At 43.9% G+C, this 26,891-nt stretch overlaps 1 protein-coding gene across 4 annotated transcripts in view; it reads right to left on the bottom strand.

Moving 5' to 3' along the window:
- SYNE2 (spectrin repeat containing nuclear envelope protein 2) overlaps positions 1 to 26,891 on the bottom strand; it is a 175,739-nt gene that overhangs the window by 147,600 nt on the left and 1,248 nt on the right. For 3 of the 4 annotated variants that reach the window (XM_039553082.1, XM_039553080.1, XM_039553081.1), the window contains exons 2-3: positions 10,347 to 10,470; positions 732 to 793 (exon numbers count right to left, since the gene is read on the bottom strand). In XM_039553082.1, the coding sequence (XP_039409016.1) occupies positions 732 to 793; positions 10,347 to 10,425 (141 nt within the window). In that variant the 5' untranslated portion in view covers positions 10,426 to 10,470. Of the gene's footprint in view, positions 1 to 731; positions 794 to 10,346; positions 10,471 to 22,101; positions 22,239 to 26,891 lie in introns of those variants that run through there. The other variant, XM_019280252.3, reaches the window with a different exon arrangement.

Genomic DNA, 26,891 nt, shown 5'->3' with positions numbered 1-26,891 from the left:
AAGGGTAATTTTAGGCCTCACTTCCAAGCATTCATATTTTTCAAGGAGGTCTGTGGCGAAAGAAAAAAAAATTAAAGAAACGGAAAGCTAAACATGGCAGTTAATTCGTATTTTGAGATCTTAATATTAAGTACAAATTTGAGCACAGAGCTGCATAACTAAACTTCTTTTCCCCCACACAACACAAACTTATGATAAGTTCAGCAGCTTCTGCTCAAGGAGAGAACAAAACAGGATTTTTTTTTTTTTTTTTTACCTGAGCAAGTCAGAGCCCCAGCACATGCTGCAGGAGCTGTTTTCTGAATGCTTAAATAGCACCTACACTACTGTGTGGTTTGTCTTAATACTTACCAGTCATGCAGGTCATTTCATTAAACTTATGTTCTTGGATTGCATAATAGAATGACACTTACCTAATCACAGTAAAACCAGTTGTAAACTCAGAAACTCATAAAACCCTGAGACATGTGCCTCAATCCACCACAAGTTTTACCACATGAGTAAGGAAGTGTGGTATCTACACACAAACCACCTCATACAAATGTCCTTGGACAAGCCCCAATACAGTGCTGCTGTAACTAAACAAATGCTTCTCGGGGCTACTTTTTACATCCAGTGCCTAAAAAAAAGGTGTAGTAATTTGGTTTATTCCTAAAAAATTTAATCTCTAAGCAGCATATCTGAATCAGAAAGGCAAAAGGCATGTCTTTGCTAAAGAATCCCCTATTTACCTTTGCCAATATTGAATTTATCCAACTAGTGAAGGTTTTCTTCTGTGTAAACTCTCGCTGGACTAGGAAATAAAAACAAAAAAGAAAAGAAAGTTAATGGAAAAAATGATCAGGTTTTATTCCTCTTTCTCAAAAAGACACATAGCATCCACCTCAAACCCAAGGTCTGTTCTTCCAGGTATTAAGTTACTATTTAATATCAGTTTTTCTCAACTCTTGTTTTACAGCTGATATTTTCTTGCTTGCAGAGTTGATACTGCAAAGACCTCTACAACCATCAAGCATAACCTACAGGATGAAGAGAATAACTAATGAAGGTTTTCTCAGAAGATCAGCAAATACAAAGAGCGGGATGAACACATTATTCTACAGAGAAATCTGTCTACAACTGCTCTGTTCATTTGTAAATGTTCCTTCAAGGACTCAGGGCCATCATCAGTACAAGACACATCGTGAAATTCAGGAAAAGCCAAAATCCATTAAGTTGGATGCAGGCTGGAGTTAGGGGATAAATGCACATCTGTAGGTGAAGCCACACAATGAGAAATCTTTGCTAAGTGAAGGGCTGGAGAGAGTTATGAGGCTGTCATGGGGAAATACACCCTCTAACAGCATCCTTTCCACTGGTGGGCCCTCCCTGGGGTGTACAGACAATTAATCCAGCCAAAAAGGAGCACCCATGGTCTTAATACCGGCAAGAGGAAGAAGGAAGTGCTTGAACTTGTGCTGCAGCAAAAAACAGTGAAATGGGACTCAAAGCATGACCCAGTGACACAGAGATCCAGCTCTGCACCAGGGGCCCTCATGGTGCCACACAGTGAGCAACTACCAGCAGCTGTGCAGGGGGACAGGGAGCTGGTTAAGCCCATGTTTTAAAAACCAGAGTATTTAGACTGTTTCTCACACCTGCCTGTGGGCAGCAGAGATGGAGAAAAGTCCAGTTCCCCCAGAAGCTGAAGCAGAGGGTAAGCAGCAGAGCTGGACCAGACCAGCTCCCCAGACCCAGCCCTGCCAGGGGCAGTGTTATCACCTCACTGCCCAGCCCATGTTCCCTCCCAAAAAAACACTCCATGTCCAAGCCACACCACAAAACCCTACATCCTTAGGGGCTGGATGTCTGTACACAGATCTGAGGTGACAGAGGTGCTGGCCCCTGAGATGATGGGATCGCATCTGCCACCAGCAGCCATCCCAAAGGCTCATGAGAGCCAGCCTGAATACAAACTCCTTTTTAACACCCTTTCCATAGCAGCCTTGACTGCAAGCATTGGGGCTGGCTTCCCAGAATAAGCTTGCATGGAGAAACAAATCTGGGAGACAGGGTGGGAATAGACCATCTCTTCTGCCTCTCAAAGTGTGTTCTTGCTCAAAAGATTAATTGAAGGTTTGACACTGTAAGGCAAGTGCAATACTTCTCAGCAATAGATATGCATGTTTTGGTAGGCTGGGCAGGATGAAGGATACCAAAAATACCAAGCCCTTGGGGGGGAAAAAAAAAAAAGTTGACTGTTCTGCCCATGAAAATGAAAATGCCACTCACAGGAAAACGTCCCACACTTTACTACACTCTTGGAATCTGCAAACACAAACCCCAGTCATGGGGTCTTTTCATGATCCAAGACAGCCCAAAGGAGTTGCTGCAGAGCTTCATCAGCTCATGAAACACAGAAATTCACTTGAGGATAACCCTGGCTCCTGCTCCTCACCCCATAGGCTGCCTTCTGCCTCACTGGGCGGGTGAGCAGCAATAAAAACATTCATGTTACGTGCTTGAGCACTGCTTTGCATCCTGTAGTGAAGGCGTCTTTCAACAGCCCTCCTCTAATCTGCAACACCACCATCCTGCCAGAGCATGAAGCAATTGGCTTCCCCTGCTTGCTGGATCGTTTTAGGATTCTTTCTAAGCACCACAAAGATTGCCCTCAAACGGTAAGATAAGTGCAATCTTAAAGGCACGGACAAAAGCGACAGGACAAAATCAGGTCTTGTCGGAAAACAAAGTTAAGCACAAACATGCCACACAGCCCCAACAACGCTGCAATGCTCACAAGGAGGACAAAAATAGCATAGGGATACTGGCTTCATGTTAGCACAGGAGCCAGCCACACCCTTCAGCTGAACACCATGTGGGAGCCATTCCAATTACTCAACGAGTAATTATTGAGTAGCTGCGCTCAATTTTATCAGGCAGGCAAGGCTGGCAGCGCTAGCACTTGAAAAGGGATAGAGAGCAAATATTGACTACTCTGCCTGACGCCAGTGACTCCTGCAGCTGCAGCTCTTGCCAAACACACACTGCTGCTGCTGATTTGAAGAACTTGCATTTGGGGTTGGTTACAGATGGTTAGGATGAGACACTTGGCCTTGTTTTGGTTAACAGCCATATTAACATGCTCCATTATGCAATAGGGGCCAGATACTGCAAGTGTTGATTCACGTGGGCAGCTCTCAGGAAAATGTCTCACCTGGTGAAAGTACAAGGTGGTTATTCCACTGCACACACCTAAAAGCATCTTAAACCCTCCACAAGCTACCTAACACAACCCACTGGGCTGCCTTCCAAGCAGCTGCTGCCTCAGCTGCAATGTGCCTTATTTTCTTACCCAAACAAATAATAATAATAGAATCTCCCCCTGAACTAGTAACAGAACTCCATGCTTGCCAGCATTCCCCCAGCTTGTAGTGAAGCAGTCAGTGTTTCCACGCAGGCCACCCCACACACACTCAGTACAGATGTGCTCCTGGCACCGTGGCAGGAGGTTGGATTGCAATTTTCAGGCTGTGTTTTCCCTCCCAGCTCCCCTCTGACACTGCTGCTGCTCAGAGGCGCTAATGATTTAATCAAGCTCTCCAATTCTTATCTCTACCACGTGGTTAATTAATACGGATTTTTATTTTTATGAAGGTGAATGGATTCTTTGTTAGGCCTTTTTGTAGCACTCTAACTGACCTTGCCCTAGTTTTCAAAATGTCACTGACCTAGAATAAAAAAGCTATAAAAAAAACCCAAACCCTGATCATTCTCTTTACTTTGGGTCAAAACTCACTAAGCTAAAAAGTGGATCTGAGAGAACAGAATAAGAACCTGGGAATCTGAAAATACCCAAAATCTATCATATTTCACCCTGTGTTAACAACTCTTCAGGAAGGAATAACACGTACAAGCAACGTGTCACGTAGGATAGCTAAAAATCAATACACACTGCTGGACAATGACTGTTTTATTCAGTAATGAGCTACCAACAAGTGCTACAAACCAGGCTGATCATTAGGAACACAGGGACATGGCAGGGACCACGTGAGTGCCGAACTCTCCCAGGAGGGAGAGGAGAGCAGCAGCACTGCCAGCCACTGTTTTGCTCTCAGCCCTCCTTTAACTGATGCAGGAAAAAAAAAGACTTAAAATTGGTCTCCTCTTCCCTGCTGCCTTTCGTGCCTCCCTTCCTGAGGTGGGGGAATGGCAGCTCCAAGGAAAGAACCATCTCCTCCTTCGGCAGGGAGCTGGGGGAAGCAAATAATTGCAGAACAGATGTAGCCTGTCCTTCCACACTCATCAAACCCTGTCACCAAACAGCAAAGAGGATTTCTTCTATCACAAGGACTTGCATATCACTGCTAGTGAACAATTTACAACTGTAAGACTTCTTTTTAAAAAATAATTTTAAGCAATCACTTTAAATTAATGAGCACAAGCCTGCCTCATCTCTGCTTCACCAGGAGGAATTACCTCTTGTGTATGATATTTTTATATCTTCCTTTCACTGAGGTCAGCTGAGGCTATGTCTACAGCAGCGTGCAGGGAGCTCATCAGGAACAGATCAAGAGAGCTGGTGTTCATAATGCAGTGTATCCACCACATGTGCAGGGACAAACGTTGTGTTGGGCTAACTCTAGCCCCAGTGCCCACAGACAGCCACAGCACCTTCTCTTCTTCAGTTTCATTCCAAACAACCATTTCCACACTCCCTGATTCCCCAGCAAAATGAACCAAAGGATGGGTAGCAGGGATAACAGGGAGAGCTTCTTCAAGACAGCACTGCTGGTATGAACTAATACACCAAGCAAGTACATTCTTTAAATGACTGGAACCATCAGAAGAACAATTAAATACTTGCCAATCCAGGGAGAGAGTGAGCAATTAACCACCAAGCCCTCTGTACAGTCCCTTCCCTTCCACCCAGCAACAGTTTCATATTCTGCAGACAGGAAAGCAGGGAAAAGACTTATTTCCAGCATTTATGTTCAGCAACATGGTGTTAAGCAATTAAAAATAAACACAGAATTTTTTGTCAAGATTGAGAAGTTTACCCAAAGCCCAATGAAGATGAAGAAAATACCTCTACAAGCAGGTATGGGTCTTTTCAAATCCAAATATTGTATAAATATTAACTAAATCACTACTACCACATCAGTGAAGCAAGTGGAAACTTTTCTACACTACTCCTTTCAACCTCCTTTTCCTTTTGAAAGCAAATTGTCCAATTTACCGAAAGTGCTGCTAACTCAGGAAGTGTGCTCACACCAGGCTTTGCCCTCTTGGTTTTCTTAAACCCTTTTGCTGTTCTTGTTGTCAGGATGCTGGAGCAGCCCTGCTCTGCATCACCACTGTCTTTACTGCCACCACAACGTGATGTTTAGTGCTCAGGGGCATAGGCAGGCTGCAGACTAAATTCTTCAAGGTACCAAGTCACATCATTTAGATATAAACATACTTTTCAAGATAAACACTTAAGTGGCTTTTCTAACATTTTAAAGAACATCCACAGTGAAGCAGGGATCTGACTCTAGTGGCCTCCAGTGCCCTTTACAGGTGCCTCAGGAGCCATCCACTCCTTTGGCATTTTAATGCCAGTTTTTAACCAGTTATGCACCAGGTAATGCCTTTAACAAATTGAAATTTACCTAGCAGGGAACACTTTTATGCAACTATCCAATCTGTTTTTTACATTAGGCATGTGAAGCAGACAAAAATACCCATGACTGAATGTTTTCAAGGCAGTGTCACGTGCCAGTTGCCTCTCCAGTGCCATCAGCCCTGTCACATGCCACGAAGCTGTGCAGTATGGGGAACTGTAGTTCCCTCACCCGGGCAGCATAAACCAGGAATAAATTTCTGTGCAGCTCCTATGGGAGCTTTTCAATTTGTAAAAGTCACCCTTGTAAAATCGTAATAAACATTTAATGGGCTTTTTTTAATCGTTCTAGTTAAAGAAAAAAAAAGTGTAGCTGTAATAAGCAAGTGGACCCATCAGATGAGACATACAATTAAAACAAAAAAAAAAGCTGGGTAAGAATTATTAATCTCCCTGACCTCTGGATGAATTAAGAGGATCTCGAAATCTCCCTTTACTCAGATGAGTACAATCTACTACAAGCTGCACAACAAAACCTATCCATACACATCTCCCTATTTTCAATTTCACTTGAAGAGAAATCATTCATAAAGCATTAGACATAACTGCATGAAAATAGTATCATTCATTTTTATCACTAAACTCTCTTTAAAAACAGTTTTGTTCAAAAACTCTCTTCAGTTTTAGCAATCACATTCCTATATTATCATCCTTTGGGTTACAGTTATAAAGAGTAACACACATGCACATTAATAAGTGGAGCCAAAAATTAGGACCCCTGCAGTTAATTAAACAGTGAAAGAGTAAGTACATACCCCAAACTCCAAGAGCTAAAACACTCTCTTGTGTTTGAATTAGCTCAGCAAGCATGAAAAGAAAAGGGAAAACAGTTCTGCACAGGCTTGGTGGGAAGTGCCACACACAGGGTCTGTTTGCTATCCTAGGGAAGACAGGGGAAAGATTTGTGCATGGGACAGAAAACAGAGGTTGAATCCTCCCACAGTTAAAGAGATTTGTGTTCCAAAAGCAAAAAATAATCCCGCTCTAGAGTGCCACAAACCCTGCAGAGTTCCTGCTGCAGCCACCCATCCGCGAGCAGCCACGCATTCCCCTCGCCGCAATCCTGCACTCCTGCTCAGCAGCAAAGCATGATTCCATCTCCAACTGCTCCCAAAGCACTGCCAGGAGGCCCTTCTCTTACCAAGGAGGTGACATGCCTCCTCATCTGAAGTAGCTAAAGGCAATTTTGGATGTTGACTGTGCCTCTTCAATTCACAGAAGGATGAGCAGCAGGCTGGACCTCTCTTCTGGGGCCAGCCCATAACGCAGTGATGGGAGGGAGACACGGGAGGAGGAGACATACAACAGGGATCCTGCTTTATTCCTCCCATGCTCATTGCCAGCCAAGCCCTGAGCTCCTGCCTGCTCCATCCTACACCAAAACTGACTTCAGGTTTCAAAGATGGTCCGTAGTGCAATGGAGCATCTCCCTGTCAAGCATCCTCTGTTCACCAAGATGTTTGCAGATCGCCTGGCAGGAGAAACCCTTTCCTTAAGTATTCCCCCACTGGTCATAACTGTAATAGGTCCAGCTCCAGGCTTTTCACCTGCACTTTTACATAGCTGTGCAAGGACACAAAGCAATCCTGCAGCTGCTGTAAGTTGTGCTGCATCAGAAAACTGGGAAGAAGCAGAGAGGTGCTGAAGGAAAGGACACAGATAATGCCGACCTTAATCTGATTAATTGTAACATCTGGGACAGAGGGAAGGAGAAAAAGAAAATAAAAGAAGCCTGCCCAATTCCTGACATCATGCATTTTCATAGCAATTTCCACTTTCTTGGCAGGGAGGGAAGGGGTAACTATTACTCTCATCTGGATATCAGCCTGAAAACTGGTAAAGGTTAAAGCGCAATACATAACTCTGAAAAGATCCATATATAAGGGTTTATATTCTTGCAGCTCTTTACTTCAGCCTCATGATTTTGTGACTAGCTTTACCATTTGAAAATGCCTGGAGATGGGGGCATTAGAAAACATACTGCTTTCATTTCTTCACCTATTTTCTTCATGTTTTTCAAGCTCCATTAAGTCTCCTTAAAGTAATCGGCTGACAAGAAAGATGTACTGAGGACAAAGTTACATTTTTACCTATTTTCCAGTGAATGCCTTTATGGCATCTTCTAAGCCAAACGCTTTTAAGGAAAATCAGTGTTCACCCTCAAACACTCTTCTACCAAAATACCCACTAATAAGCTTTTACACTACTAACCAACTAGCCATAAATTAATAGGAATTCTATAATAATTAGAGCTACTAAGTAGTAAACTCTTCACTAATTACCTAAAGGAGATTGTTCTTTCCCTCTTTTTTCCTTCTTTTTCTTCCCAAAAGTGCTATCCTTGCAGAAGTCTGTAACTTAAATAACAGTCAAACGTACCTAAAATAACATACCTATGCATGGCCGGGAAGGAAAAACAAATAAAGCTAATGATTTTGTTACATTTTTAGGCATAAACGTCACAAAATTATATGACCAAACCAATTGACACATTAAGTTGATCTTGCCCTAATTGACAAGACTGGACAAGTGCTCTATCCCCACGGGATGCCTTTCAGGAATAATGGAAGACTGGATCACAAAGAACTGAAAAGTAGATCAAAATATATCTAGACTACATCCAGACTAGATCTCACTCTTGCTTTTTCCTTGTGCACCATTTATGCATGTCTCCCATTATGCTGTGTATTATGCAATGCTGGACATATTCTTTGAAGCTATATCCCAGCAATTTGAAAAAGGAGATCGTAACAAGTTCTACATCCATCTGCAGTCACACAAAATGTAAGCTGCTTTTCTGATAGTTATAAGCAGCTATTCCTTGAATCTGAAATTTCTCTAACACTTCCCCAGGTGGGCCTCAAGATTTAAAGCAATCAATGTCACTGGCTGCTTCGCAAATCTCATCTTGAGATTCCTGTTAATGGAAAAACCTGTTTCCTTGAGTGACCCTATTCTTCTTATTTGACCTTTGCTACCACAGATCTGTGAGCAGAGCTGCTAATGGTCCCTACATGTCATATCAGGGAGCGTGTCTTTGGTGCTTCCTCACAGCTGTATTGCCATTTCCTTGTTTGACCCTGAGCAGACGCTGCAGCGCCACAGCTCTTACACAAAACGTGTCAGTACCATTTGTTGTGTCTTCAATCATTACAAAAAATTGCTCATGTCACTTCTACGGGATGTCTCCGGATGTTTTACAACAGCCAGGCACAGGCAGCTTGGGCACAAGATTTGCAGTGTGCTCATTTCAGCATAATCTGAGAGCTCCATTTATTACAGCAAAGAAATACAGTCATTTCAATTTTACTAAGCAGGGCTCCTTCAATGAGATAGACCAAAAAGCTCAATTGTTATTCAACACAAACACCAATCTGACTTTCCAGAAAAAAAAAATAATTTGAAAGTAAAACTCTGTCCTAAAATGGCATGTAACTTTAAATCTGCCTTAAAGCTAGAGTGTTTTCCAAATCTGTTTCACAACAACAGCCACCTCAGCCTTTCTACCCAAGGCTGTTTGACTGGCACAACAAATGTGTGTCTGACAAGCTGTGCTTGGTGCAAAAGTCAGACTAGCTCCTGTCTGCTACAAGTTTTTGCTTGTTCTCCTGAAAATGCAATACTGAAGCAAAACGGAAGAAAATTCACCATTAAAGATGCTCGGCTTTGGACCACTATTAACCCTCACTCGTCAAAACACATTGCTTCAACGACAGTATTAGTGCAAATATGGATCACAGAAGCAACTTGGCAGAATATTCTTTTGCACCATCTGTTTTCAACATATTTGCTTTCAACCAAGAAACCATAGAAATTTCATTGCAAGGGAGTTAAAAGGAAATAGCTCTGTGGAAACACAAGTTAGCCCATCCATTCTAGAATAACCAGGCTTAGTCTAAACACATCAAAACCAAGCTTTTCAGCAGGGCTAGTCCTGCTGCCTGGACTAGACTCCTTGATAGCCTCCATAAATATGTTCAGAGCAAAGTCAACCTTCACAGAAAATTCTTATAGAAGGAAATTCAACATGTGAGTAAGGAAAATCTGAAAGTTCTGACAGGCCAGGTCAGATGCACTCATCATCATTTAACTGTCCAGGTAGATGCCATTAAACTGAAACAAGTAAAAATCAGCTAGTGAGTGCTTCCTTAAGGAATTATAACTCGTGACAAGTAAAGATGAAAGATTCTGACCCATAAGAAATTTGTTTAGAAGCCACAAAACTTGCAGGGGACATAGCAGTAAGAACAGAAAACCAAATAAAATAGAATAAAATAGTACTCTAGTCAATAGCTTCATTAAGACAGCTCAATGCAATCACTTAATTGTCAGCAAGCTGAAAACAAGGAAACTAATGAACTGGCCTGTTTTCATGCTGGTGGTTCCTTCCAGAACAGTTTACAAGAACATGTATTCTGAGTAACAAAGCATAAGAACCAGTGAGCACATCGGTACCAAAAAAGGCAACTGATCTGAAAATATCACGGGAAAGTACTACAAGAGCTTATCTTTCATTTCCCTGCTGAAACCTCTCTCATGAAACATAGAAACATCTGCAAAGAAGCACAGACATGAACTAACTACACTCACCAGAACACAAGTTTAAACAGGTTGTTCAGAATTCCTTTCAACTTGTACACACAGCCACAGATTTTTGACAAAAATCTCAATTAAAAAGGCACAAAAAGCTTCAATGACTTACCTTGCAGCGTTAGATGGAGATCATCTATTTCAGAGGAAGCCTGCTCCTCTGTTGATGCAGATGATTGCTGTGATGCCATATTGAATTCTATGGAGATTCTTTAATCAACTTCCGAACTGAAATGCTATTAAAAAAGAAGAAAATCAGTACAGTTTTATAAGAATTGATGATGCTCAGTGATGATGTGGCACCAAGATATGCATTTTGTTTTGGGTTTTCTTCCCTTGGTCAGCTGTTTCCTTAGCTTATACAGAATAAAGTGACTGTTCCTACTGCAGGAACCCAAGCTTTGGTCCTTTGACTCTCTTCTAGCAGTGGCCAGCAGCACTCCACAATACAAACCAGGGATCCCAGTGGATCTCACCATGAAAACAAAAGCACCAGGATCAGGAAAATTCAAACACCATTCCTTTATTTGAGAAAGCCAAGGTGACAAAAGCTCGCAGTGCCTTCTGCAGACTGGTAGCTGCCAAACTTCATTTTTTTTAATCCTTGTACCTTTCAGATCTCCCTTCCTGCCTGGATAATTGTTGCAGAATTCAGGAAGAATCTGCAAAGATTAAGCTGAAATGAAAAAGCAGCAGTTATCATAAGAGAATCAACACAACTGCTCTGGTACTGTCTGGTACCTTTGTTACTCCTCAATCCCCATGAAGGAGTTTCTTTTCCAACTCCTCCATTTTCCTCTCCCTGGACACCTCCTCTATCTCTAAGGTAACTTTAGAAAACAATATGCTCTATCTTCCTTAAAAAACTACAAGTGTTCCTGGTTCTGCAGTAGCTGTATTGTTCAATTTGCCACTGTAGGAAGAACTGGATGCTTAAGATAGAGACTTATTTTTATCAAGAACCCAGAAGTTAAAGAAATTAAGCTGAAAATTAAAGAAGGGCTCACTCTTAAACAAGCTTTGTTACCTACACAACTGTAACCTTTTTACCAGAAGCTCTAGGATTTCCACACCATGTATTAATAACTCATCCACCAAGTATATGTCAAAATAAAGGGCGTGAATAGATGAGTCAGGAAATACAACATTAAGGAATGCCAGAGAAATTCTTACATCCATTCCCTTGTGCACATGAATCATGAGGCAGCCTTTGTTTATCCCACTCCATACTATTTCTCCTCACTCTGTCTCCTTCACTGAGCAGGAAGGAGAACATGCATTTCACAAAGAGCTCTTCAATATTTTACTTTCCTCACCCTGAACAATGTGTGTCCTTGTGCTTTATCCAAGAGCTGCTCTGGTGACAGGATTATTGAAACCCCCACAAGATTTTCTATGACACTCACCAGCCCGGCATCTGAACACCTCACAAACATCAATCAATTCACACTTACAGCACCTACATGAGACATGGGGTTATTCCCACATTTAGAATCACAGCGTGCTTTGGGCTGGAAGGGACCATCAGTCCAACCCCCCTGCCATGGGACATCACTTTACTGATCACAAGCAAAGGCCAGACAGAGAGAAAAAAGACAACAAGAAAAGTCTCTGGATTTCCAGAGAAATAGATACTAGCTCGTAAGGCTGAAGCACTGATTCCAACTGCTGCAGTGACCGTGCTGCACTTCTGCACATCACCAACTTAAAACTGCAACTCAGGGCACCAGATGCAAGAAAGGGGAGTTTAGCTGGGGCAGGTAAAGTCAGACCTATCTGGATAAACAAAGAAAGACATATTTTACAAGAGTTTGGCTAGCTTAGCAAGCACAAATAGGAGGGAAAGAACTAATTTGATCTTTGGATGGCACAAGAACACGATGATATAAACAAGCCAAGCCTTGAGGTTAGGATGGCAATCAGAAGATAACTAAATTAGCCAAGACAGCCAACAAAATGCTGGGCAGCACAAACAGGGGCATCACCAGCAGAGACAGAGAAGTCATTATCCCACTGTGCTCAGCACTTGTCAGGACACCTGGAATACTGGGTGCAGTTTGGGACCACACTGTACAAAGTATTATGTGGACAGGCTGGAGAAAGAAGAGCACAAAGATGACCAAAAGACTGGGAGGCCTGTGTGGGGAAATGGCTGAGAAAGCTGGGTTTGCTGAGCCTTGAGAAAAGAAGGCTGAGAGACCTTATTACCATGTTCCAGTATTTGAAGGGTGCCCAGAGAGGATGGAGACTCCCTTTTTACATGGAGTCACATGGGAAAGACAAGGGGTAGTGGGTACAAGTTACTGCTAGGGAGATTTTGATTAGACACAAGAGGAAAACTTTTTGCAGAACAATCACTCATTTGATTAATCTCCCTGGGGAAGTGGTGGATTCCACAACACTGGCACTGCTACGATTTGACAGGGCAGGATGATGTGCCATCTTGTCTGGACCATGCTTTTAGCACAAAATATTGGACCACATGGTCCTTGATGTCCCTTCCAACTTGGAATTCTATAATTCTATGATAAATACTGGGCTGTTACACAAACTGAGGATGGGCAAGGGCTGAGCAAGAATCCAGTGCTCACAGCTATTGCTGCCTATGCCCAAGGCAATGCAATCTTTCCTGGGAAACTCCCTTCTTTTTCTCTCAAGATTAAGCAATCCAAACCCAAAGTCTGAAAATGAAAAATGCTAGGTGGCCTTAATATCTTTTGGGTAATACTAAGTCTTGAATTTGGTTTTTTGACCACCACCTTGAAGGTGATGACAAATGACCCAAGTGGGAAGTATGTAAGCAAACTCCCTAACAGTGGAAACAATACAGATCTGTTCAACTTCAAAGCATCCACATTTGAGATGATGACCTGGGCAGAGCCAATTTATTTTCAACTAACTTGCCTGATGCCAGAGTCACTGGGACCACAGTCCAGAGAAAGGGAGCAGGATTTGGCATTAAAATTCCATTATAGTAACAGGAAAGTATGCAAGAGCCATGAACAACTCTGATGGACATTTCATAAACAACACAAAATATATTTTTAACCTTTCTGTGACTGTTCCTCCTCTGTCCCCAATCCTTGCCAGTTACAGCAACAACACATAGTGTCTCTTTTTATGTCCTTGCACTGCACTTCATGTGGTGGGACCCCAATCTCAGTTCAGATCTCTAACCAACAAAGTAGTTAAAGCTAATAAAACTTCCAGGATTTCAAAGCAGAAAGTATATTAAGCTCTAAAGGATGAATAAACTTTAATTAAGTTACTTAATTTATTAATTAACATAAATTACAGCACATGATCACAGAACACATATAAATGAAGAAAAGCACATGCTCTTATTTTATTTTAAAGTCAATTTGTGGCCTCTGTCCCAAAAGGATGGGAAATTTTAAACTTTTTTCTTTAAACACAGACATCCACTCAACAAATCCACAACAGTGCAGGCTATGAAGACACACAGCTAATACCAGGTAAATTTATGCTAAAGCTTTCATGTCCCTCAAACCCTCAATTCACCATCCAACACAGCAGATGCGTTCTGCCCCGCCCCAACAGAAGACTCCACAGGTGCTTTGAAGGGGAGACACAAACACACTCTTGGAGGACACACCTGCAAGGATTAGTCTTCTTTAAAAGGTACAAGGCACAGATTGTCTGAGAAGGGATTATACAGGGACAATATGCTACTCACTTTGTCCTCCTCCCTGCCCCAAATTTCATTCGAATACAGCATTATCAACTGTAACTATATCATTGCAGCCTCTGAAGAGTCTAAAACCATCAAGCTCTGAAGAGTCTGAAACCAACCAGCAATGGTTTTCATAGGCAGTAGGAAGGATCATCTCTTCTACTTCATATTTAAGTCAGTTATTTTGTTTCATAACAACTCAATGAACTGCAGAGCTGAACCAATCCCTTCCCCTCCATGAAACACCGGACAAGTAGGAAATATATACCCACAATGTTGAAAATAACTCAAATGCTTTCAAATCACACTTTTCAGTGGGGATAAAACCAAAGGGAATGACCTTGTCTTTCCCTCTCTCTGGAGAGTCTAGCATTAATGTAGGAAAGCATTAACTGCTTATACCTTGGGATAACCTGTGAGGTATCACAGAGTCAAAGAGACAGTTCCGGGCACAGTGGGACCTTATTTCCAATGGATTAATTTCCTGTGGATTAACTTCATGTGAACTGCACCAGCATCAGCAGTGTCCTCCTTGAGAAGAAGGCTTTCCATGGTGTTCTCCAAAGGGGTAAATTCTTGGCCACCCGGGCTCAATCTGCAGCTCAATGGTTCAACCACCAACAGAGCTTTCCCCATGATAAGGGCACTCCTCAGACTCAAACCCTTCTTCCCATACCTCTCCAGCTATTTCCACAACAGGCACCTAAAAACATTGGTGGAAATTACACCAGCATAGTTGTTTCAAATCACTTCTACTGTAATTTCCCTTCCTCTACCAAATTCAGCTGATATTAGCTAGCAGATTGCAGAAAATCCTGGGCATTAACATACACACATAGGCACACTGATAAGAGAGAAACCTAAGAGCAAGTAGCAGACTGCGAATCTCAAGGAACTAACCTGGAAATAATCATAGCCAGGCTTTGCATTCCATTATCATAAGAATAGACAACACTGATTTAAATACCTTGTCTCCAGTGAGGCTTAAGTCCTAATGAGACCTAAGAGATGCTCTCCTTAAGCAGGGTCTTTGTAAGGACATTGTTGTCTCAGAAGAAAGGGGGGAAAAAAGTTTCAGATGGATTTAGAGGATTCATTAGAGAGGATTTCACAGCCTTAACATTAGTTCAGATCAGGGTGGTTTGCAAACCCTGGCTTTCAGCTGTTCCAAGTACCGCAGCTGGTGAGATTTCATCGCATGGAAAACCCAGCAGTTACACAGCACACTCCTTACGGTTAAACCACTGCCATCTTCACAAAACAATCCATGTAACTACACCTAAAACAGGAAATGGGTATTCCATTAATTAGTTTAAAGCTGCCTCTACAAAGCAGCTGTGCACAGTATTTAGGAAGCAAGGTAAACTAGTCAGTGTAATAATTTCCACACTGTCCCAGGTAAGAGCTTTTTTAGCCCCAGAGTTCACAGAGAACTGTGCATGTCCCTGCACAGATGTACCCTCACACAGCCCTGCCCAGGAGCCAATCTTGAAAAATCATTTGCCATGAAATTAGCTCAGTTTTGCACTTCTCAAAGCTGAAAGCAGCAGACACCTTGCAAACAAGCCCAGCTAGAGGTAGGTGAATATTATAACCCACTGTTAGTGAATCCCTGCTTCATTGGTTTTGCCTTTGCAGATCCATGCCCCATACTGGCCCAATTATGTTGGCTACATGCTTTCCACTGGTGTTGCAATAGGAATTGCAGACATCTTTTCATGGCATCTCCAACCGCTTGTTTTTACTTTTCCTCCTTTGAAGTGCCACTGATTATTTATGACCCACTCAGGGACTCAAAGACCTGCCCTCCATAGAGGCCTCTCCATGTAAACTGAAGTCTGTTCCTAGCAACAGATTATTATTACTCGTGCACTGAGCCAAGGCAACGTCATGAACAGAAACGGCAGATTTTTATCTTTGGTGAACCAATCCAAAGGAAGTAGAGCTCCACAATGCTGACCAAATGAAGACACTTTCCTTTTTGGCTATTAACAAAGATCGCTGTTTATTTTATATTCAGAAAGAAGAAGCAACATTCAGAGGTGCGAGTCTTGAGCCTTGCAATGCGCTACTGAGCCACCTTCTTTTGGTAAGCTCTCTTTCTGTAAGTTTGTCAGAGCCTCCCTAAAGGCAAATTATTGGCATCCAAATCATGACCCCAAGACCTAAATAATTATCACAGGAAATCCCTTACGTTACATTGGTTTGGTTTTCACTCTTTTATAATATTTTCTTTTCCCATCACTTCTGATGTACTCACACCTCTGTAAAGCCTGAGAAGTTCACACAGCACTTCAGTTTGAGGGTCCTGCTTTCTCAACACTTCACTTACAATGGTTCCACCATATTTTCGCCCAGTGGTGGGGAGAAAGGTCTGTTTAAAGGATACATTTTCTATCAACTTTGTAATTAAACACTTTTTTTTAAGATCCTACTCCAAACTGAAGGTCATCCCTTCCACATTTGAAGAGCTTGCCAACATCACTCTTCTGGGCCATCTCAGACTGTATCACATTCCCAGCTGGAATGTGATCACACAGCAAACATGCTGATCCCCTTCCCTTCAAACCCAGATCCTCAGGAGGCAAAAATCAGGACAGCACCATTGACAGATCTACCCTGACTTCCCCAGTTGAGGAACTGACAACTTATCTATGTCTGGCAGAAAAAATTATTTGTCATCATCCAGTATCCAATAATGACATATTCTCTGTGCTTCCCTGGAGGAAGAAAAGTGTTTCCATCAGGTTTCCATCCCTTTGAAGGTGATACAGAAAAGAGGCTATAGCCTCCTGATCCTACATAACACCCAGTAACAGTCAGATGGGTATCAGCCAGTCTTTCAGTAAGTGGTATTAGTGTATGTGGCATCAGAGAGACTCTGCACTGCCTGGGATGAAGTTGAAACAAGTCTGGCCATGGGTATTCCTATGCTATCAGTAGCTGGAGATGAAGGAATCAAAAAGAGAAAAGCTTGGAAAAGACTGAACAACTCTGCTCAAGTAGAAGCAAGCCAAGAGAGCATTAGATAGATCTACAAGACACGAAGCCCAGAGAACGTGAGATCTTCAGGAGCTTCAGAGGTGGACATGAAGCTGCACCCCACTGCCACAGAAATAGTTTTGTCTCGTGACACGATGCTCTGGAACCAACTGGACAAGTAAGGACTCCTCCAAAGAAGAAGAACTGCAAGACCAAGGCAGGTCTTACGAGTTTATTTATGACAAGCAGCAGCAGTACATTTTTGTTATTCAGGGACTTCCCAGTGATCTATTTATAGTTTTTGAAAACCAGCCAGGACAAGCATATGAGTATACAAAAGACACACCATTTTTAAGGCCAGCAAATGTTGCTGGTTTGTCTTTGATTTACGCATCAGTAACACTTCCTGTTGCAGGAGCACAATGGATCTTCTTATTGAGTTAATCAATTTAAAAACACAGTTAGCAAAGTGTCTTTTTTGACCTTTTCTCTTTTGGGGGGGTGATAATATATTGGTCATCCTGATACAGTTTGAAAACTGCACTAACTCCCTGCTGATGTTAACACATCCACAGAGAAATGCTTTTATTAACAGAGCTAAGCCTTGTTCACACAGTCACAAAGGTTGACCCATGAAGGTGCACGATGCAATTACTTGCCTCAGAATAAGAGCCTATCTCACATATCTGTTCCCAAGTGGGAAGGCAGTGCCAAAGCACACTGACTAAAACTGCAGAAACAATTCAGTTTTCAACTGGTTTCCAAGATTTTCCATGTTGTTAATGAACACAAGAACTGCTCAGGACTTAAAATCACAGTTGTTAAGGTACAAAAGAGGAGTGCTGAATGCCTGGAGGCTCAGGAGGCTAATGCCATACACCTCAATCACCCCAAGGTCCACTGCTATGCAGGAAGCCAAAAACACCATGGTGACTTCATGGCTCCATCAACGTCAAGGGCTTGGGCGACAATTCAATCTCCAAAACACAAAGCCCATGAGCACACCCCAGCCCAAAACTACCTGTGCAATGCCCAGAAGCCTCCAATTATGTTCACAAAACCATGTCATTTGAACGGTGTGTTGCCATGAGGCCAGAATGGAAAAGCTTTTCCAGAGCAGGGGTTGGTCTGGCACTCCCCCGCCAGCCAGAGCAGCCCCAAGGCCACTTCCCGCAGATAACGGGGCTGCGGGGAAAGGTTATCACAAAAACAGCATGACAAACACAGGCTGGCTCCAGATCCCTGTACCTGGGAATTGCATCCAGTGCACAAACACAGCCTCCTCCTACGTGCCGGGTTAACCAGGAAAGCAGGCAGCAAGACGACAATCGCTGTCATTTCACTCCTACAAGCCTTCCTCCCTTTTCCCGCGACAGACAGCCCTACCTGGCCGCTTGCCCCGGCTAGCTGGGCTCAGGCTCAGGCTGTAGCCAGGCACAGCACGGAGTAGCCACGCTCTGCATTCTCTGGAAAGGGGAAAGGCCGCAGCGTGGCCGGGCAGTGCTGGCGCCGCAGGGCACAGACAGACCTCTGACCTTTAGCTGCGCAGTTCCCAGCGCCAGAGCCGCACACAGCTCGTCACAGCCCCTCCTCGGGCTTCCTGGCCCCGAGTCAGACTGTACAGTGGGGAAGGGAAGGGGGCCGGAATCGCCTGCAATCAGAGAGAGTTTTAGCTCTCACGCCTGATCAGAACAAACTGGACAACGCTGCCCACGCTAACCAAGCAGGAAGCGTTGCAACAAGTCGAGTTATTTACAAGTGTTTCAGACTCACAGGCACGCTGGATCCGCTTTACATGGCAAAGGTATTTAAAATACCTGCTTGGCATTAATGGTATGATATTAATGAGAAACAGGCTCCTAGTAATATTCTGCCTTTGAAGAACACAAATGTTTCCTCCCCACTCTCTTCCCAATTCCCTTTTTCACCAAATAAAGGCAACAGTCAGATGGTTAACAAACACATTATTCTGTTGAGTGAAGCTTGCCTAAGCAATAAAAGGCCTGGAGTTTCTGAATCAAATCCTAAGACTGTTCAGAAAGACCTTCCTGAAGAGCAATAATCTGCTCTTTCAGGAAGTTAGGAAAAGAGAAAGCCACTACGGATAGTGGCAATCTGAACGCAGGAGTTTCCACTAAAGCAGGGACTTGCTCTGACTGAGCAGAATCCCTGGAAGCAGCAGAGCAATGTTTGCACAACAGACCTCACAGACAGAGCCACTGTCAGTGCCGGGAAAGGGGAGGAAAGTGAACTGCACCATGGATTTGGGAGCCAAAAGAGAAAGGGCATGTCTCAAGCTAAACCTATCTGCTTTGGCAGTATTCCTGCAAAGATCACAAACTTGTTGTGATCACTAAATATAGCAGAGAAAAGCAATCTACTGCAAGTAGCTCTCTCCAGCAGTGCTCGCTGTTTTACGCAGGCAGGAGGAAAACACAAAAGCGAGATTTGTCAAGCAACTGGCAAATGAAGCTTGCCAAATTTGTAGGGTAAATTACAATTTAAATGATAGGTCCTAGCCTGGCAGCTGTGAATTCATCAGCTTCTCTCTCAAGCATGTCCAATCAAGGCTACAGCAATGCAAACTACTACTCTTCTCCAGCACACCTCTCCTCTGACTTGGAGGGGCTGCCTCCCCAAAAAATGAGTTTTTCACATCCCTTTAATTCTTCCATCTGAAAATTCCCTTCAAAGTGCTAGTTCAGGGTCTTGTTTGTTTGTTTTAGGCCTTCTGTCCCACATACTTCAAGGTCTGTGGGCAGAGTAGCCTTTCTACAAGCACAGCGTGCACGTTTGCATGCCTGTGCTGGTTCTGCACATATGAAAGGGGCTCCTTGACGGTGGCATCTCACACACTGACAGTGCAGGACCTTCTCCACTAAGAAAAGTACTTTCCTTTACCACTTTAGACAAAACATCTTTCTCTTTGCTTTTAAAGAATTAGCTGCTTTAGGGGAAAGGGAAAAGAAAACCACAAACCTAAATCTCTGATTTATAGCATCTTTTAAGCCTGTAGAGTAACTTTTTGTGAGCAGTGAAAACCAGGCCAAACACTGTTATTCCCGTCAGTGCTGATGCCAGAGAGGACCAAACAGCCAAAGGGCTCATAGACAACCCAAGAGGAAGAACTTGGTGTTGCACAGTAACCTGCTAGAACAAACTGTTCTCGCTATACAAAATATAAAAATAAAATACAGGTGCAATTGCAAAGCCAAGTACTCCAAATTAGAAATAGCCCAGATTAAAGAATGTCTTACTTATATCATGCATTCCACTTCTGCACACTCAGGGTGACAAGAGTCTTCCCATCCAAGTCTGAATCACGGGATGTCCAGGCTGCTTTCTTTGAGAATCAGGATTTCTTACAACGCAGGCAAACCAGGACAGATGCCCGTGAACCCCGTGCATCTCCCTCGCTGAAAGGCACCAGCACTACTGACACAAAAGTTTCTTACAGACAAGTCCAGTCAAGCAGCAGAGCCTGTGTTGTGTAAGCAGAGCTGCCACACCATCCTGTCTGAGGCCAGGCAGCACGGCCAAGGCCAAGCAGGTGAGGTAAGACATGAGCCAACCCCAGCCCGAGCCAACTCCAGCCCACCGAGGCATTTCTGCACAGTTTTTAGGGACACACCTCTCAGAGTCACTGTCCAGAACGAAACCCCAGCAGGGAGATGGTGTGTGATCACCAAAACAAGCCCTTGGAACAGGATATGCTTCAATTTCCTCACAATCCACACACCGGCTTTCGGTACAGTGAACTCCTGGACTGGCTTCTTGCAGAATTTTTGCAAGAAGAAACACGCTCGGAGTCACCTCTGAGCTTTGCAAAGGTGATGCCTTCACTCACCAACATTATCTGTAAGGCCATTCCAAGGCTACCTACAGCACCAGGAAGGCACAACTGCTCTGCAGGAACAGTGTTTGCTCACACTAAACTGCACAGATAACCACTTCCACCCCCTCAGGAACTCCTGAGGCGACCTGGACATGTAATTGGGAAGAAAATCCAGACTCTTCACTTCTCCAAAATGAAGCCAGCCCTGCTCTTGATTCCCTCCTACAATAACAAGCTCTGCTTTCTCCATCCCAGGGGTATTTCATCACCAACATTCCACCCAGTTTTGCATAAGAAACAACACTGCAAACAGTTTATCATACACTCTTTTTCTTTTAAAAAAACCAAGAAAACCCACCAAATAACCCTAAACCTGTCAGCCTGCTGTGAAACTGCTTGTTACAGTCTGAGCAGTTGATGAAGCAGGATGACAATGCCAGGAAATACCTGGAATTGATCTTCAAAGTTTATTTTTGGAGACTGGCTTTTCTCCCAGCTCTTATTTAATAATTTGCTCTTTCCCTCTCCCCAGTTGTTCTCTCTGGGATCAAATTGCAATGTGTTTCACCTCCTGGAGCTCACCCACAGACCCCCTAAGAAGAACTTTAGGACTCAAATCCTGGCTCAGACAGTAAGTTCTTTCTATTTCATGGCTATCATATTCTTTCTCATGCATCAAGAAAGATAGGAGAATGCTCTGGTATTTGTCTAGATTCAGACGTGCACAGGATCCATTTAACACTCAGTACCTGCCTGTGCTTCGTATCTCAGCTACACAAGCAAATTTCTTCAGCAAAGTCTCTCCCTCGACATTTAGCTCATTTAGCAAAAGAAGTCTTTCTTCTGTGAACTAGTTCTCCACACAGGAGGAATTTTATCCTTAGCCTACCTGGTTTACCAGCACAGAGAGGCTTTTGCTACAAGAGCTGGTGATTTCTTCTCCAGACTGCTAAATAACACAATGGTGGCATCAACACCTCAGAGGTGACCAGGGTGTGGCTCCCTGGATGGCTACAAAACCCCCTGAGGTTTTGTAGATTTATCTATTTAGATTTATCTATTGCACAGTGTGGGATGTGTCTGTTTAAAGAGTTTCCACACATCACTCAACCACCAGGGAATCACCACAGGTGCTCTCCTGGGCCACAAGAAGACTGAACTGTTGCACATCTACCCCAAGGTTTAGCTGCTTGTGCCTGAGAGCCCATGCACAGTCACCCACAGCAGCCTCGTGGATGCACAATAATTCAGCATCGTGCCTGAACGATGGATTTTTGCAAGGGAAAGGACAGGGAAAGAGGGATGAGCCTACGTAACTTTGCAAAAGGTTTCCAGCCAAAGGAAGTGAGTACCTACCGGGTGCTGTCCACCACGGAGAGCCAGCGCCAGTTTCGCCCCCGGGAGTGCAGCAGATTGCAAGGCAGCTGCGAGGAGCTCAGGCAGGGGAAGAAGCACACCCCTGGGAGCCCAGCGTCCTCATTGCTTCCACCTCTGCCACTAACCTGATGTGCGACCTTGAAAACGCCACTCTGCAAATCCCCTTCGGCCTCTTATTTATAGCAGATTGTCAGGTCCAGCCTGAAGCTTATCTGAGTCCAGGGACTGACCAGGAGAGGAGGGTGGATTTAAACTGGACATTGCTGTCTGCTCCTCAGCCTCAGGTACAGCCAAATACCTTACGCTGCACAACCAACACCGAGTCTGGTGGAAATGAGGACACTCAGAGCCCTCCTGGATGCTCTCTGCTGGGACATGAGACACTGTGGCCGAGATTCAGCTCTCCTGACACTAAACAGCCACGGGAGCAATACCCCTGTAAGTGCTCATTGTTTGAGCTCAGCAGAAACAATGGAGAGGAACAGGCACTTTTAGGGCAGTTTGTCCAATGTATTTTTAGATGTCCAACTCAGTGTGGATGAATCATGGCTCAAAAGTGTGTGCTCCTCTCCAGTGACTATGAAAGGAGTCTGGAGAACTGCCTTTCATGCAGATAGTCATGTTATACAGATTGGCAAGATGAATTTTGCCCTTTTAACATGGGGGAAAGGAAGGAAACAAAGCAGCACCCCCTCAGGTTACACTGAAGTGAGAACACCCTCCCAGTGCTCTGTGCTTCCCTCCCCAATTGGGTTACTAGATGATACACAACCACCTTCACCTTTGGGCTTGGCTATGCTAGAAGAATTTCATTCAGTTATTGAACTTGAATATTTCACCAAATATTCCTGCAAGCAGAGCTGCACATTGCTCACAGTACAAGAGCCTCCAAGAAGCCGGACACGCTTATAGTTTGGCAACTTTCATTCCCTTCCCTGCATCACTGAGGTGGTTATTAACAACACAAACCCACACAACACAGAGGTCTCTAATGGAAATTGAACAGAACCCATTTCTGAAGTGTCTTTACAACCACTTCATGGATGGATGGATGTACACAGGCTGTGTGTCACAGACCAAGGTGTGTCCAGTGTATTCATTCCCCTCTCTGCCTCACCCTTTTGCTCCAGCGTTCACCAACTTCTGGTCTTTTTCCTGGCAACCAACAGGCCAGAAGATTCAGAAAACAGAACTTTTTCCCGCAAACCCCACATTTCTGCCTCCTCCCTACACTTCCATGTAAGTAATTACAAATGCTTTGTTTTCCATCTTAATTGTCATTTCCTTTGATAGAACTTGCAGCCTAAGTCTTAATGCTCAGATAACTAATGCCATTCTTTTCTCTTCTTCCTCAGCCCTGGTCACACACATTGCTCGTACCAGGGTCAGCAGTTCCTTAAACACCTCGTGAGCCAATCTGTGCAGCTGCATTGTGCAGGGAGTTATCAGCAGGCTGCAGGAAGGATAGAAAGCAAATATGCCTCCCTACAAAACCAAAGTTATGTCCAGAGTCAAAGCTCTGCCCCATTTCCCCTCCTGTGGGGAGATAACAGCGTGTTCTGCACCAGCCCTTTCTCTCAGAGCTTTCTGCTGTGCACACAGGTGGGCTAAACAGAAGTTTTATCCCCACTCCCTCTTCTGTCCCTGTCCTGGTACCTCTGCATCTCCACAGAAGCAGATTGTTCCATCTCCTGCTGTGAATACTGTGATTTAGGTGATCTACAGAGGTTGTCTTCTTTGTATCCTCACCAACATCAGGAACTGTGTGTGATCCATAAAGGTGGCAGGAAGCTGGCCAGTGTTTGTTCAGTGACACTATTTAGTCTTCCCATCTCTACTCTGCAATCCTTTTGCAAAGAAAATGCTCCAAACATGAGAGGGCTGTCCCCTCTCAGCATTATCCCAAGCCAAAATACATTCATCCTTCACAGGGATTACTTGCTACTGGCACCCTTCATGCTCTGTAGGATGCAAGTCCTTACCAGGAAGGGTAATGCAGCTCAATTCATGTCCTACAGGGTAACACACTGTAAATTTTTTGATTCACAGTCTAGTAGCTGCAGGTTCTACTGCAGGTATAACCTCCTGCTCCTCCTGCAGGAACTGCATGTTGGCATGGAGAGAGCGGGGTGAACATCACCTGTCCCTTAACATGGATATACCACTTGTACTTCCATACATTTACACTCCTGACCAATTCATCCACACCAGCTGAAGTAAAAAACTCCCCCTGACCCAAGTCAGGTCTTGATTCCCCCCTCCGGGGAGCACAGATGGCAAAAATCAGATCAACGTGATCTACATGGCCACCTCTGCCTCAGTTACAGGAGTCCCCCACACAAACCATCCAGCAGTACAATTCAGCAAGGAAAGATTAAGTGAGAGGTGTATGAAATGTCACCTTCCCTTTAATCACAGCTTATGGATCCATCCCAAAGCGTTACTCATACAGTGCTCCACACTCCACATGCGTATAATCCCACTGCCTAATCCAACTACTTGTTCAAACAGGCATGTTGCTAGGAGTGGGTCCTTGCCATCAGTGGCAGCATTCCTTCAAGACCACGTCCTCTCTCACATCTAGAAGCACCATGACAGCTCAGAAAAACCTGCAGGAAAGGTAGAGCAAGCGTGGTGCACACACAGCTCATCCCTTCAACAGGACACAGCCCATGGCCATCCTCTCCCACACTGCCAGATCTTGTTGGGGAAACACTTCATTTGTGGTAAGCAACAGATAAGCATCTCTGCACCAACACAGAAAAAGCATCTCAGCTGGTAGACTTTGAAAACCGGTATTTATTGAGCCTCAGGGAAGAAAATAAATTGGCTAAATGGGCTGAAAGGCACAGCTTCACTAGGAAGAGCTTGGATTGTCTCTTTGCATCTTCCGGCACAAACCCGGCCATTGAGAGCCCAGATCTAAAACAGAGCCGCAGTTGCTAAGAAAACAGCGCTGCAAACAGATGTCAGGAGATGATTCACGGAGTAAGGGCATATCCCTGTACTACAGATAAACCAAAATGAATGAGGCTCTTTATACCTGATCTCCCAAGCTGGGCTTCTTCATACCCGCTTTGGGACTTTTTCTTTAGTTCCTTTCTGTATTCAGATGCTGAGGAAACTGAGCAGAGCTGAACTCACTGTTTATGGAATAATTATTGTAAAGGGGTTTTACAATGTGCATAATGAATTCAATAAATGGGCTAAACTGTGGCCCATTTTTCCCCTGAAACAAAGCAAATTTCTCCCAAAACATGAAGCAACCTTTCCCAAAAACATATCACAACGCACAGATAAAACTGTAATAAAACGCACAGATAAAAACTACAAAGGAACAAACAGTAACTGGTTGGGGCTTTTTTTCTTACTTTCTCTTTCACCATAAAACTTAAAATTAGCAGCTAGGGAGATAAAGCATTTTCAAGCTATTAGATCATTAGCCAGCAATGCATCCTGCTCCTTGACTCACTTCATTGTGTCTGCGCTTAAAATCTTTGCCTGACAAATAAATGAAAAATAGCTGGCACACTACAGGACTGGTCAAGTGCTACTGATACCAAGGAAATTCTCAGTTACTTTACTGAACTTTTAGTCAGATTTAATAGGAGAAAGATTAGCTCCTTTCTTAGAATATCCAGAATCATATAACATCCTGAGTTGGAAGGAACCCCCAAAGAGCATCAAAGTACAGTTCCTTTGCCCCTCTAAAACCACCATGCTCAAATCTTAGCATTGTGTGATACCAGTGGTACTTAGCTTCCTGAGGGTATTTGCAAGTGTGCTGGTTTGGACAGTAAGGAATTGTTTAAGTAAAGGAACTTTAATACATGTTTCTATAGACAACTCAGGTAAAAAGGCAATTATCATTCATTACCATTCATTAGGAAGAAGGGAAGAATGAACATTAATTTATACACTTCGGAATAGGGTGTTTGTACAGCATTTCACATGAGGGGGGCACAAACATTGCCACTGCACACATCAGTACAGGGTGATACGTTATTGTGGTCACTGCTGGTGTTGCACCTCCAAATTCCAGCGTCACTGCCCATCCCTCTCTCTTCAACTCATCCCCACTGCCACCACCCGCAGTTGCCAGGGCTTCCTCTCCCCTGCCACCTCCCCTGTCACTCCACACCACCCCACCCTCTCTTGCTATGACATGCTGCCTTCTGCCTTGGAAATCAATTATTTAGGCTGCCCTGATTTCAGCTTGAGGTGGCTGTGTGTGCAGATACTGTTATTGTGAGCAGAGTTTACAGCTGCCACGGTGCTCCTTCTCAGAGCTATCAAGCCACCCCAGAAGTGGCTGAAGACCATGACACAGCTAACCAGGCGCCAGCAGCCGCGCGTGTCCCTCCTGCAGGAATTGCATTTCACATAGAGGTAAACAGACGTGCCCGCCAAGCTGCAGCTCTGTTCACTTGGTCAGCAGCCACAACAACGAGCCAGGACCCTCCACGTGGCACTTACGGCTTTGTCTGCCTGTCCTGTGACAGGAGATCACCCTGCAAGCTGAGAGGTAGGAAAACATAGGAACGACAAGAAAAAGGAGGACAGGCAGGACACAGGGAAAGAGGGAAGCAGAGGCATGAGGAGCACACAGCCACAACCATGACAAAGATTGTGAGAAACTCTAAAAACAAACTTGCTCAAAGTTTTCTCTCTGTAGATTCTGAGTAACTTGAGGAGGATGCACCTGCTCTACTTCCTGATGCCTCCAGCAGCTCCCAGGAGAAACAGAGAAGAACAACAATTCAGTTTTG

The sequence above is a fragment of the Corvus cornix genome, chromosome 5, assembly GCF_000738735.6.
Source record: "Corvus cornix cornix isolate S_Up_H32 chromosome 5, ASM73873v5, whole genome shotgun sequence".
In the NCBI taxonomy this organism is placed as follows: Eukaryota; Metazoa; Chordata; class Aves; order Passeriformes; family Corvidae; genus Corvus; species Corvus cornix.
This window is presented reverse-complemented; position numbering and strand designations above follow the sequence as displayed.